This window comes from Nelumbo lutea, chromosome 1 (genome assembly GCF_056320005.1).
Source record: "Nelumbo lutea isolate HS-2025 chromosome 1, American lotus-T2T, whole genome shotgun sequence".
Classification (NCBI taxonomy): Eukaryota; Viridiplantae; Streptophyta; class Magnoliopsida; order Proteales; family Nelumbonaceae; genus Nelumbo; species Nelumbo lutea.
The window spans coordinates 180,368,782-180,382,988 of record NC_142684.1 but is presented as its reverse complement, the minus strand read 5'-3'; the positions used below and the strand labels follow the sequence as shown (position 1 = coordinate 180,382,988).

Sequence of the window (14,207 nt, the reverse complement as noted above, 5' to 3'; positions counted from 1 at the left end):
TTTCTTCATTTTATGTGTTTTTTTTTTATAATTATTTTGCAATTATATATATATATATATAGGGAAAAATAGAAAGTTGAGGGTAATGTTGGAAAGTAAAATTAGGGTGTTTTGACCAAACCAATTGCAACATTCTCATTTTCTAGTATATAAGATATACATGGTATAGAAATTTTTATGATTTTCTATATTTCTTTGTAAATTTTTTGTGTATTTCACATTCTCATTTTGTTTAGCATGGTATAGAAATTTTTATGATTTTCTATTTTTTTTGTAAATGCTTTTGTGTATGTCTTTATTATTTTTTGTTTTGTAATTTATATCGTTTTCTTTATTTTGAAGAGAAAGGTGAATAGGATAAAGGGACACCATTTCTATTTCCTCTTTCTTATTGTGGAGTAGGGAGAATGGATAAGATATTACACTATAGAGAGAGGGGTTTAAAGAAGAGAACTAGGGTTTTAGAATTTATTTCTTTGCTTCATGTGTGAATGATAATATTTGGCCTTTTGTCTCATGTCATTCTACTCGTCAATGGTGGGACCGTTCTTTGCATATCTAATGACTAGCATTTGGATATAGATTGATTTTGATTCATTTATATTTGGATTTGAATTGAACATTCATTTGATTTTTGTAGAAGAGTTTGGATTTCCTGGCAACAAAATGCATTCTAAACCCCTATGACCCTACCAAGTATCAAACCCCTACGGTATTACGTTGGTGAGGTGTTAAATTATTGGATTGGCTTGATGATCGTCGAGAAAAAACACCCTAAAACAAAACAATATAATGAACCTAAAAGCATTTCCCGATCCAATACAATTTATTATGTTAACATAGACAATTGAAATAGAAGTGAAATGGGAAAAAAATACCTGAAAAAATAGGGAGAAAACCAAAAAAGGTTTCATTTAATCATCAAATTGATTGTTCGAGGATGAAAATAGAAAGGTCGAAAAAATCCATTCCTCCCTTCAATTTGAATTCATGGGTTTTGGGGACCAATTCAACACCCAATCTGATTATCTTGGATTCAAATTATGTATTTATGCAACCGAATCAGATTGGGATGTTACGATCTACATCCAATTAATAATCAGATCGAATTTGGATTTGACCCAATATGATTTGATTAAAATTTGAATATGATTATATTATAATATTTATTAGTTTTAATATATAAATTCTATATAATTATATTAAAATTTATAAAAATATATTTTAAATATTATATTATATATGGATTTATATATAATAAATTTAGTATGCCATATTTATATTAATTTATTATATATAAAAGTTAAAAAATAAATAATTTTTTAATTTTATTGGTATTTTAGAGAACTTAAAGTGGAGTTGGATTAAATCCAATTGAATTTTGGATCAAATTTGAATGTAGATTCTTAATATTCGGATTGGATGCGGATTTTTCTACATCCAATTAGAATTTGATCCGATTGCAGCCTTATTGGGGGGAAGATCATATAAGGCTTAAGGGGAGAGAGAGGAGTAGGTTTCATAGCGGCTTTATTATTATTTTATTTGTTACAAGCGTGAACCATTATCTAAATAAAATTGGAAGAATAAAAAATATTATTATTTTATTTGTTTTATCTAATTACAAGTGTTAACCGTTAATTAGATAAAAATAGAAAACTAAAAAAGGGTAAAAATGGAAAGTGAAAATCAGGTTTTTTTCACGAAACATTGTCACCATCCTCATTTTTATAAATGGTACAGACAACATTCTCATTTTTTAGTATGGTCTATAAATTTTTATGATTTTCTATATTTTTGTATTTTTTTGTGTATTTCTTTGTTTTTTCTGTAATTTATATTGTTTTCTTCATTTTGAGGAAAAAGGTGCTTAGGATAAGAGAGATGTCATTTTTGCTTCCTCCTTCCTACTTTAAAGTAGGGGGAGTGGATAAGATATACACTATGTAGAGAAGGGTCTAAAGGAGAGAATTGGGGTTTTAGGGTTTATGTTTTCGCTTCATGTGTGAATGATGACATTTGGCCTTTTGCCTCCTACCGTTCTACTCATCAATGGTTGGGTTGTTATTTACATATCTAATGCTTAACATTCATTTATATTCAGATTCGAATCGAACATCCGTTCGATTTATATAGAAGAATCCAGATCTCCTGCCAACAAAATGCATTCCAAATCCCTATGGCCCTATCAAGTACAATCCCTATGATATTATGTTGGTAGGGTGTTAGATTATCAGGCTGGCCTGATGATCATCGAGAAAAAGCACCTAAAATGAATCAATATAATGAACCTAAGAGCATTTCTTGATCCAATACAACTTATTATGTTAAGAGAGACAATTGAAAAAAAAAAGTTTCATTTAATTATCTGATTGTTCCCTAATGAAAATAGAGGTTGAAAAAAAATCCATTCTTCCCTTCAATTCAAATTTGTGGTTTGGAAAAATCATCCGATACTTGACACGTGTTGGCTCTAATCAATGAAGAGGTTAATTAAGTAGGTGCTTTGGGAGAAGATTAGATAAGGCAAGGGATAGGTTCCAAAGTAGTCTTATTGTTATTTTATTTGTTTTATCCAATTACAAGTGTTAACCATAAATTAAATAAAATTGAAAAATAAAAAACACAACAAAGGATAAAAATAGAAAGTGAAAAATGAAGCTTTAAAATAAAAAAAAAAATGATACAGGGTAGAAATGGAAAATGAAAATTAGGTTTTTTGACAAAACATTGTCACCACCCTCAATTTTATAAATGATGAGATACAGAGATTATCTAATTACAAGTGTTAACTGTTAATTAAATAAAATTGGAAAAATAAAAAACATAATAAAGGGTAAAAATGAAAAGTGAAAATCAAGATTTAAAATAAAAAACATGATAAAGGGTAAAATGAAAAATAAAAAATCAGGCTTTTTGACGGAACGTTATCACCATCCTTATTTTTATAATGGTACAAATTTAACAAAAATAGTAATAATGAGAAATAATAGGGTAATGCTAGACAATAGTCAAACAATAGGAGTATACTTAGCCAATTAGCTAAATCGTAAGTGTAGTTTAAGAAATTTATCCAATGTGTAATCAAGGTGAGTATCAGGTTGCACATGTTATAGTAAAAACTTAGAGACTCAACTCGAGCTCCATCGAGTTTCATGTTTCTAGCTCAAACATGACTTGAGTCAATACTCGTGAATTATTCGAGCTGGGTTCGACTCAAGTCAACTATAAATAAATTAGTATTAAAAATCATAAATAAACTATATTAAACATATTAAAAAAAACATATTATGAAACTTGAGTATATATTAAAGAGCTATAGATAAATTGATAATATAAATAAAAATTTAGTATGAAAATCAATTACAAATCTATTTATTTATTTTTATAGATAATTTAATGTCAAAAAAGTTAATGTCTATTTATATTATAAATGCAAATATATTAAAAATAGTATTTTATTATGAGCTCAATTAAGATTGCCAACCACTCTAGCCAAGTATCATGAAACTTGAATTGAACTTGAATTGAGCTCGGTTCAAACTCAAGTACTTCAAGCTATGTTCAAATATTTAGCAAAATGAGCTTGAATAGCCCGTGAATTGCTTCAGCTTATTTATACCCTTAGTTGATATACATACATACACATACACATATTTATAGATGTATGATTGCGCATATACATGCATGCAATTAGACCTGTTTATAGATTAAACTTTTTGCCAAAATTTGAATGGACCCAAGCCTGAAATAATGTAAAATGTTCATGGGCCAAGCCCGAACTCGGCCTATAAACAGGTCTACATGTAACATGAATATATACATATGCACATAAGTACTTACAAAAATAAATGCTCATATAAATATTTTATGGCTTTGTATTTAGGCCTAATTAGCGATGGGGACTCGCTATGAGCAGAAATTGTGGCTTTGATGAAAGGTGTAAAAGGGGTTGAGGAACTAAATGCTAACAGACTGATCATTTCCTTTAGAGTGGTAATGGGATGGTTGGGAAGGAAGGTAATGGCTTGTGACACTTCACCAGTTTACGTGGCTAAATCAGGGTATAGTGGTAAGAGTGCAATGGGTTAAAAGATGCACCATGTGTTGTTCTCTCCCACCGCTGTACTTAATTCTTATCATTTTATAAAACGGAGAAATAGGAATAGGTCCAATGCAGATTTTTGATTTTTAATACAAAGCTATAAACATTTAAAATATTAAAAATCCCCATTTTATTGAATTGGCTTCAATTCCGTAATTATACTTTGGACTTAAAAATTCTAACTCTGGACTGAACCGTCATTCTCGCCAAAAAAGCTTCTTGGATTTACGGATCAAATTTCCATGTTTGCACCCTTTGTCTGCCTTATAAAAGCTGCACGGATGTGTTTAGGATGCCTGGTTTCTAAAGGTAATCGTTCTTGTCACCTCTCCAAGTTTAGAATATGGCATTTTGCAACTAACCTGATGTATTCTTATGACTGTTTTATTTGAATAGCTTAGTTTCATATTAAGCTATTAGCTATCGTATGGGTAACATGCTGCTGGTTCTAAATAATTAATTTTTAATTGGTTGGGCCGGATATCTGTTGGATGAGCCATGCTTAATTAATTGGGTTTGCACTCGTATTTGTATTCTTTTTAAACTAAATTTTTTTTGGCTCAGTTTATAAATGCAAATATGTACTAGTTATGAATTTGGATCTGCTCCTCGTAGAGTGCTCCTCACTGACCTAACAGTATGTTCCAGTTGTACATCGGGAACGTCTCCTATAATTGTATTTGTATGAACTCGGGGCCCGCTACTCACAAGGTGTTCCCACATCCATACCCATAGAACATCTCCCCATGAATGACAAGGGAGATATTCCCAATGTGCAGTTATCATATCTTATGGGTAGAGATGTGGGAACATCTCGTGGGTAATAGATCCGAGCTCAATTATATGTTATTATTTATGGGAGATGCTCTCAATACATAGTGGGATGTGGCTGTGAGGTTGGTGTGAGGAGCAGATTCCAATTTAAAACTTTTGCTCCTCATCTTCTTCCTCAGTAAGACAAACAGTAGTGGCCATAGCTCCCCGGCTCCTTACTATTCCTCTTCCATCTTTCTTCTTTCTGCTCCATCGTCCCCAACCCACCCAATATCACAACAAAGGATGAGGAAAGTGAGAAGGGACGAAAGAAAAAGGTGTCTCACACCATATTTAAAGCTGCTCAGATTATGCCGCTGAACTCTCAAATTACCGAGAAAACGTTTTCAGATATGCCATCTCCTCATCCTCACCCTTCTCTCTTTACTCTATGCCCAACCCATCTCCCTCTGCCTCCTTGGAAAGCCAAAGAAATCATCTCTAGAGATTAAAATTTCTTCTTCAGTTGGATCCAGTTCACCTTGGCTATGTTTGATTCGAAGGAAAAGGTAAAGAAAGGAAGGGAAAGGTAGGAAAACCTATGCAAGATTTATAAAAGTTTCTCCATCTTTCACTTCCTTTCCCTACATTTTCCTTTAAACCAGACACAACCTTAGAGTCTCACTGGATTTCAATGTGTGGGCTCTTGAGATGTTGAAACTCAATTTGTCATCCAAGCAAATCAAGTATGGCCCTGAGTTCACTTTTCTAATTCATTTTTCTTTTTATTTTTTTGATAGAAAACAAAAGATGAAAAAAAGAGCTACACACAATGGGGGGTAGCCCATCCCCAAATGTCAGCGCAAGAAAGACACTTTAAAGAGATAGGCAACGAAGAAACAGAAGTAAGGTTTGAATGAGCACAATTAGCAAGCCAATTAGCAACTCGGTTTCTTTCCCAGAAAGTGTGACCGTGCTCCATAGCATCGTCCCTTCCCTTCAACAATCATTCTCAGTCTCCATAGAGGGTTTACCTGGTTCTTTAGACAGCCAATAAACTAGCTTTGAATCGCCCTCAATGATAATGGATCTTCTGTTGAAGTTGAGAGTGAGATTGTGAGCTTCCTGATGAGCCCACACTTCAGCAAAATTGATAGTGGTGATTCCTATACCATAGACTTTGAAATCCAAAATCTGGTCAAGATAGTTCCTGGCCGCACAAGCAATGATGCATGGATTGTTTATGCAACAAAACATCAAAATTTGTTTTGATGTTCCATCATTGAATTATTACCATAATTTGAAGAAGCTTCCAAAAAAGAATTTTTAACTCTATCAATGATAATGGGAGGAGGAATTGCCTTGATATTGAAGCGGTTTTAAATACAACATAACACTGGCGTTAGCTCTCACAAAAACTTTAAGATGATGTGGCACACATAATTTAATAGGATGGCCAAAATCACATCAGCGCCCAACCTTATATGCACATCTCAGTATGAGAGATGTTCCCAATGCATGATAGGATATAAGGTGATGTGGATGTGAGGCGCCCTGCAAAGCGTTGGGTATATCAAATCACAAAGGTAAGGTATATTTAAGTAATTAATCAAATCTATATCAGTGGTAAATGGAGAAATAAAAACTAGAAATATGGAAATTTCTTTTACTTTTGTTAACCATGAAAATGAGTATTATGCATGCATGCATGCTATGTTACCAAGTTAAATTAGAGATGATTTGGGCACATCCAATTTTGTCCATGTGCTTTGGCATTTTTTATTAATAAATATGTACAATACTTACATGAGTTTGGGTTTGATAGGATATGTTTTGAAAATTCGAAAGAAAAATAAAGGGAAAAAAATTCACAAAATGTATTTAACTCCTTTTGAAAAACTCAAGGTACAGGGTACGGGATACCTTTTAAGTCAAGTTATGAATTTATTGGGAAAAAATAAATACTTAAACTTCCCCTCCCCTGTACAAACCTCTCTAAAAATGAAAATGCATTTTTTCCATTAATAATCCTATAACTGATATGTTGAAGTTACAATTATGCCCTTGATATGTATGTGCACAATGAGCAGAATTTGCTCCCTTCACCGTTTATGGCAATTGGGGAGGTTTAAATTTAACCCCAACTTCGCATTTGTTGTTCACTCGAAGTGGATGCAGAAATCAGAATGCGGGCTCAACTTCACACAAAATGTATGAACAGAAAATTTATAAATATTATAATTCATGTGAATATATTGATCATGTCCAAATGCCCAAAATAATAATTCCTGAAATTTCAATCCCCCCTCAATTCCTACAGTCCAATATACACAACGCAGTGTTTGGTATGATAGAAAATATAAGAGAAATAGAAAGTTTAGAATTTTGTGAATTTACTTAAAAATAGGGGTGCAAGTCCAGTGGATTGGGATGAAGGTCCGAGCCTGAGGTCAAATTTGATCTCCCCAATTCGCACTATAATTTGATGCACTTGGATTGGGTTCAGGTTCGGGCCTGGGTTGGGATTGGATTTTACGATGAACCCACTTTAAAATTATATATGTATATATGCATTTATGTAAATATGTAGAAATGTAGGCATATATATATATATATATTGTTAATATAAATGCAAAAATTACTTATATATACATGTGTATGTATGAATGTGTATAGTTGAGTCAAGCTTGGACCGGGTTCGGGTTACCTAAGTGATATGCACAGGTCCAACCCAAAAAATTAAAAAGATCAACTTCTTGAACCCGAACCCAATCCAATGACCAAAAATTTAAACCAAACCCGTATAAAATTTTGGGCCGGATCCATTCGGGCTTGGGCTATGTCCGCCCAAGTTGCACCCCTACTTAAAAATCTTTCGCTCTTATTTATATTAAACCAAACATAACCTAAAGTATTCTTGGGTGATGATGCTCCAAACTATGAGGGAGCTTGCTATACGGTAAAATCTGAAAGCTGACAAGCTTGGGAATGTATGTCATGGAAGCACTGAGCCCCATTTAAAGCCCTCCTCACTTGCAAAGTGCCATCAAATTACTTGTGTGGACTCACTATATCATGATGCCGTATTGTAATCAGGGCTGCAACTATGGGTGTCTGGGTTGAACATTCATCAAATCTTGGATGGGCCAAATTGGGTACCCAATTTGTTTCTATTTTCTATAATTTAAACAGTTGATACATGAGAGGGCCTATCACATTTTCTTGATTTAATTTCAGCTCCTCTAAAGGATATTGGAATTTGCACAAACCACACTTCAACATTACGTCTGCCTGCCATGTGAAACATTTGGGGAGATTGATGATATATTTTCCTTCCTTTCGATAAAGAGTTTATATTTGACAAACTAGTTTCAATTCTGAGGAAAAGAAAATAGAATGGGAGCAAACCCATCAGAGCCATTGATCACTGAAATTCATAACTGTTTTCGTTCATCAGATATGAGACAACTGGATAAGAAATGAATTTATTGTACTAAACCAAGTTTATGAGGCTTGTTCAGTCTATGGAAAAGGACTGCCAAAGTGTCATTCCCATCACCCAGTAGCGGAGATGGTCAATTTCTCTATTGGTTAGTAGCAGTCTAATAGATGGTTTTAAAAATCGGATCGGACTGGATGGTCAGACTGGTTGATCAGGGAATCAGTCAGGCTATCGATTCCGTTTTATCCTAAAATTACTTCGAAATAAAAAATGTTGATTTGGTTAATGACCCATTGACTCGAATAATAATTGACTTTTTTATTTTAATTTTTTAAATCGGAACCGACTGTCTATTTGAACTAGACATTCAGACTGTTTGACCCAAGAACCGATAGCTAAAACGGTTCTGTGTCTAGTCCTGTTTTTAAAACTTTTCTCTAATAACATGGCTTCAAGGCTGAACAATAAGAAAGACCCACTTTCTCTCCTACATTAAGGTGCTTCTTGTTAGTTGTCTTGTGTCAACCAATTCAAGCCTAATCGGGCCTAGCCCATTTTAGTTTTAGAGTAGGGTGTGAATGGACCGATTTTCGGTTGGATCCCATGATCCATCTAAATCAAAATCAATTTAGATGGGTTGGACAAAGCAATAAAACATATTGAATTGGACCAGTCCAGACTTAATGGTTATTTATTAGATTGAATTGGATCTGGTCCATCTGCAATGGATTTATTTTGGATTGTGTCAAATTGAACCGATATCCTGTGCATACAAACACAGGTATGCATGAACCTGAGTTTGTGTTAAAACCAATCTAAATTAAAACTAATTTGATCAAATCGGATGGTCTAGACATCAAATTGGACTGGTCCAAATTGGTCTAAAATATTCATCGGATTGGATTTGACCTGATTCATCTGTAATGGATTAATATTGGACCATATCAGATTGGACCAAATCTGGCCCAATTGACACCGTTATTTCAGAGACATCTCTACGGTCTACACTGGTTTCAAGATCAGATATCACGAATGGATCTTCAGTCAAAATTGAAAAGAAACACCATATTAAGGGTGCAACATAAACAACGTAGGGTTTATAATGTGCCAGATCCAGCCAAGAAATTTTTAGTCCGTTGAGATAACAGTTCTTACATATGTTTTTTCTTTTATGTCTTTTTACTTATTTCCAAAACTTGATCACAATAAATCAAAACAAGAAACATAGAGAAGAAGAAGGTTCATTCCATTACCAAAGCGAAAAGCTTTGAAACGAAATCAGTTTTCCTCAATGCCCTGTTTGCACGTTCCTACACTTCTCCGTGCTTCTTACTTTCTCTTCCCCAATCCTCTTCCTTCCTGGGCTACATGCAGACTACGTACTAGTTTAGTTTCATGGAGATCTTCCTCCTCGTACATGAACAACAAGAGATTCTCACCATTCATCCTCTGTTCTCTCTTTCTTTTTTTTTTTTCATCAACAAGCCATATATATATAGAGAGAGAGAGAATCAAACGCAAGCACTCTTGGGTTTCCTTTTTTAACAGTCTGGGCTTTCCTTTTCATGCACTTTCTAAAATGGTTTTAGTAAGTTACATCTTAATTGGCATTTGTTGGTTGGTGGGGTATGACCCCATATTAGACCTTTCGATGAATTAGAACAAGCCTGGATCTTTAGGTTGTTGACCCGACCCCATTTTTTCTATAGCCAGTAGCTGAGTTTCTAAATTCTATGGAACTAATTTGTACTCTTGGTAGGTTTATCAACTTGTGTCTTAGTTAAACCCATACCCGAATGACCAAACTCTACCAAGCATGGTTTTTGATGCTGCACAATCTGGGCATTCCTAGCTGGCTGTGACTTGGTTTCTACTTCGGACGGGTGGCCCTGAAATGAAGAAGAATGTGAAGGATTCCCGGGGAGCTCTCCAGGTGGGAATACTTCGATGGCTAAGTTAGAACAGGAGAAATCTCAAAGAAAGAACAGAGAGTAAGAGTGTTGAAAGTGCTTAAGCTTCAATACATTTGCTTTGTGAGGGTCTGGGTCCTTTTACACCGGAGCTCGGTCATATCAGGCGTAACCGTCACTGCCCTAGCCGTTACTAATTGGGCAGAGGTGGCAGGTGCAGGCTGCTGCCACAGGCTGCTACTGCAGGGCACGGACGTCAGGTGGACCATGCCTTTTAGAGATGGTAGGCAGAATGCCGCCTGGAAAGGGATCCGAGCACTGCCACCGGATCCGGCAGGTACGGATGTCAGGCAGATCTCCCTGCAGTCTACCGAGCTACCGTGCACCGAACCACCAGGGGAAAGTTTGCCTTGCACCGAGGTGCCCGTACTGGAGGCGAGCCTTAAGCAAGTACGAGTAGGAGTCTTGATGGCGCTGTCCCGAGGTGTTTCTCCCTCAGGACACTTAGCCAAAAGTTGGGGTGCTTCCTTCTTAGGAAGGGAGAGCTCAGAGTCCCTTAGGAGGAACTCGGGTCCCACGAGGAGCTCGGGTCCCTTTGCACGGGGGAGTTCGAGGGCTTCATCCTCAGGTTCGGGGCGAGCAGGGCTTGGCTTCTCGTTGAGCTGTCACACCCGACGAGTCGTTTGACCGGGCCTCGACGAGTTTGTTGCGCCGAATAGTGGCCAGGTTGTCAAGCTGAGTTGTCACTTATGCCAGGTCATGTCCATGTGTCCTCGTGCTACGAGGTTGAGCCAAATCACCCTACATCAGTTTTCAAAACCAGACCAGACTGGAAAACTGGAACTGGTCATTTGATCGGTTCCGTTTTCCCCCAAAACCGTTGATTTTGGTCAGTAAATTGCTGAATCGACCGGTTAATCGTTCAAACGGTTTTAATTGCCTTCCAATTTTTTTAAATTTTTTATTTTTTTGTCAAAATGGGCTGACCATTCAGGTTGAACGGTCGAACCGTTCAAACCGATAATCGGACCCCTGACCGGTTCGATCACCGGTTCGTTTTTAAAAACCATGCTGGCAAGTCACCGGTGCAATTGTGTTAATGAAAAGGAAGTAATAATAGACCAGAATTTGAATATTGATGTAGATAGATAGACTAGAAGGGTGGACAGGTATGCAACAAATCTAACTAACTACTTCAAAAACTCACATTCCAATCAGAGTTTTAAGGTATAGACTATAATTTGATTTGAAAAACTAATCGGGTACAATAATTTGGATCCATAACTCTCTATAACAAGTGGATTCACCTAAATTAGGGTCTGCAGTTCTTTTTTTTCTTCTTTTCTTTTATTCACTTGACACAGCAAAACAAGTACAGCAGGGACTACAAAGATCATTAAACCAAAGATTCAAACAGTGTGAGAAGTAAAAGTTTTAAACTTTCTTTCTTTTGTTGTTAACCATGAATTTGAGTACTATGCATGTATGCTATTTGGATATATACATAGTTCGACAAAATCAATCCAGCTAAATTAGAGATGATTTGGGCACATCCAATTTTTGATAAATTTACCTAGCACACACGTTAAAATACAAAAACACCATTGTGTTTTGGATTTTATTACATATGAACAATAGGGTTTTCCTTGTCTTTTCACCACAGATGTACTCAAAACATCAGCGGTCAACAGACTCAGCACTCATAAATCTCTGAGTTCCTCTGCTCTGTCTGTTCAACTAATCAGAAATTGAGCTGAGCAAAACTAGAATAACTTAGCTTCAGGAGAGGGAAGTAAAAAGGACCCACTTTCTCTCTTCTACAAATGTATTAAGGTGCTGTCTATTAGTCGCTGAAACTCATCCAAGCCAAGCTCTGAATCAATTCTCTTCCAACTCAATTCTCCCCTTATTTCTCTAGTTTGAACAGTTTCTTCAGAGGGCCTAACCCATTTCAGAGCCATCTCTACACTGGTTTCAAGCTCAAATATCATGAATGGCTCTTCAGTCAAGGTTCAAAGACTGTCTTCCCTAACTCCCAGAATTTTCCCTTTGAAACCCTTCTCCACAAATGTTCTCCCTATCAGACCCAGGCAGTCCCACCCCTTCCTCCCTTCATCCCAAACCACAACTATGTTAGACCCCATCTTCAGCCCAAACATCCTTCCCTTGAAACAAACTATACAAGGCACCTTCTCCTCCAGTGATTGCAGGTGCTTCGGCTACCTCTCTGGCACTAGATGCCACTTCTGCAGCTTGGGCATGAATACTTCCCTGGAAGAAACAATCTCCAGTCCTGCCCCTCCAAGTCGCCTGCCACCCAGCACCCAGACTTCACCATTAAAGACAAACCCAGCAGCTATGAATCTTGGCTCATTCAATTGAGCAAGCTTGTTCCACTGGCACCCATCAAAGGTCATAGTCATGGACGTTGCTTGGTTCCCAATGGTCCCACCAACAACAACGAGACGCGAACCAAGGCCAACCCAGGCAGACCATAAAGGATTGAAATCTTCATTCGGAACCTGGATTATGTCGTAGGCCAATTCTTCACCCTTGAGCAAACAAGAATCAGTGTTGCCCTGACAAGTGGCTGCAGCATCAACATCAGGTGCTTGTGAGCTGCCTGCAAAGGGAAAAGACATTTCAGAATCATAGAGAATGCATTAAAAAAGAAAAAAAAAAAGCACTGAAATAGGAGTGGCTTATTCATTTACCAGCCATATGGTGGGCAGCTGCAGCCCCAGAGTTGATGACAAACTGTTCGACGGAAAACTAGATGAGGCTAAGATAAAGTTCATCTAGGCTCCAAATGAAGTGCAGGAAAATGTGGCCAGTAGTGGAAATGGCACGGCGAGAAAGTAGAGAAGTGAGGATATCAGCAGCTGGTTTAGGGAGCGACAGGCAGCGATGGTAGAGAGGATCGATAATGCACCATTGGAGCTCATCAGCAGAGAAGTCTGAGGGTGAAGGGGAAAGGAAGAGGAGTTGTTGGGAAGGGAGATTTAAGGATTTCCGAATTGGGTTGAGAATGGAAGGAGAGAGAGTGGCTCTCCAGATGTGTGAGGTAGAGTGAGCAGAGGCAAGATGGGAATGTGAGAGATGGGCAAGGCAGAGCAAGGCAAGGTTGTCGGGAAGGCCAGGTATGATGGGAGTTTCTTTAGCTGCTGCTTCTACTTCCATTGTGGTCTATGATGTTGTAGCCTGTGGCTTGTGGGTGCCGACTACTGCCATTTGAATTACTTGTGCAACAGAAGAGAAATTCCTGTTTGATTTGCTGTCTAATTTGATTGGGGAGGGGGGGGGGGGGGGGCTTGGGGATTTGGATTTTGGAATGATGTTGGGTCCGAGCTAAGGTGAGCATGCTTAACGTGGGGAGCCGGGGGACAGAAGGTCAGTCAAACAACATTTTTTCTTGGTATATTACGTAACAGGAACGATGGGTGTACAGTGAAAGAGGGACGAATTGAGGGCAGAGGGAGTTCACATCTGCACCCCACAGCACATCCCCTCCGTGTATTCTCAATGATGATATCGTCATTTCTGGCACATCATCCCAAAATGTTTCCAATACACGGGAATGTACTGTCAGACGTGGGGGCGGAGATGTGAATTCCCCTTTCCCGTTCCTGCTAAGTAGACTTATCAACGATACCTGTAAACCTACGACCCAATCCCATAATGTCAATCTGATTGGATTCAAATGGCATAAGTAGAATCCAATTAAAAATCAGATCAAACTCGGATTCACCCCATTTGATTCAATAAAAATCCAAGTCTGATATATTTATTAAAATAAATATATTTAGTAACAGTTTTATTGCTTCAACCTATAAAATTTACTGTGCCACCAGGGTGACCGATTTCAACATTCAAATCCTATCCAAATATAACTTGTCTAGGAAATATAAAAAACTTTTTTAAAATTACATGGTGCAACTATGATACTGAAAAAAGGATTATAATAAAAGTGATGTTTTGATTAGTCAAAGTTTTTCTA

General features: G+C 36.9%; 1 protein-coding gene across 1 annotated transcript; it reads right to left on the bottom strand.

Moving 5' to 3' along the window:
• Positions 1-11,752: 11,752 nt before the first annotated feature.
• Positions 11,753-13,438, bottom strand: LOC148879574 (F-box/kelch-repeat protein At5g03020-like). Its single transcript, XM_088961141.1, has 2 exons — positions 12,925-13,438; positions 11,753-12,833 (listed from the first exon to the last, which is right to left on the bottom strand). Exons 1-2 carry the CDS (start codon positions 12,929-12,931, stop codon positions 12,430-12,432), a joined length of 411 nt encoding a protein of 136 aa, XP_088817267.1. The 5' UTR covers positions 12,932-13,438; the 3' UTR covers positions 11,753-12,429.
• Between the last annotated feature and the right edge of the window lie 769 nt (positions 13,439-14,207).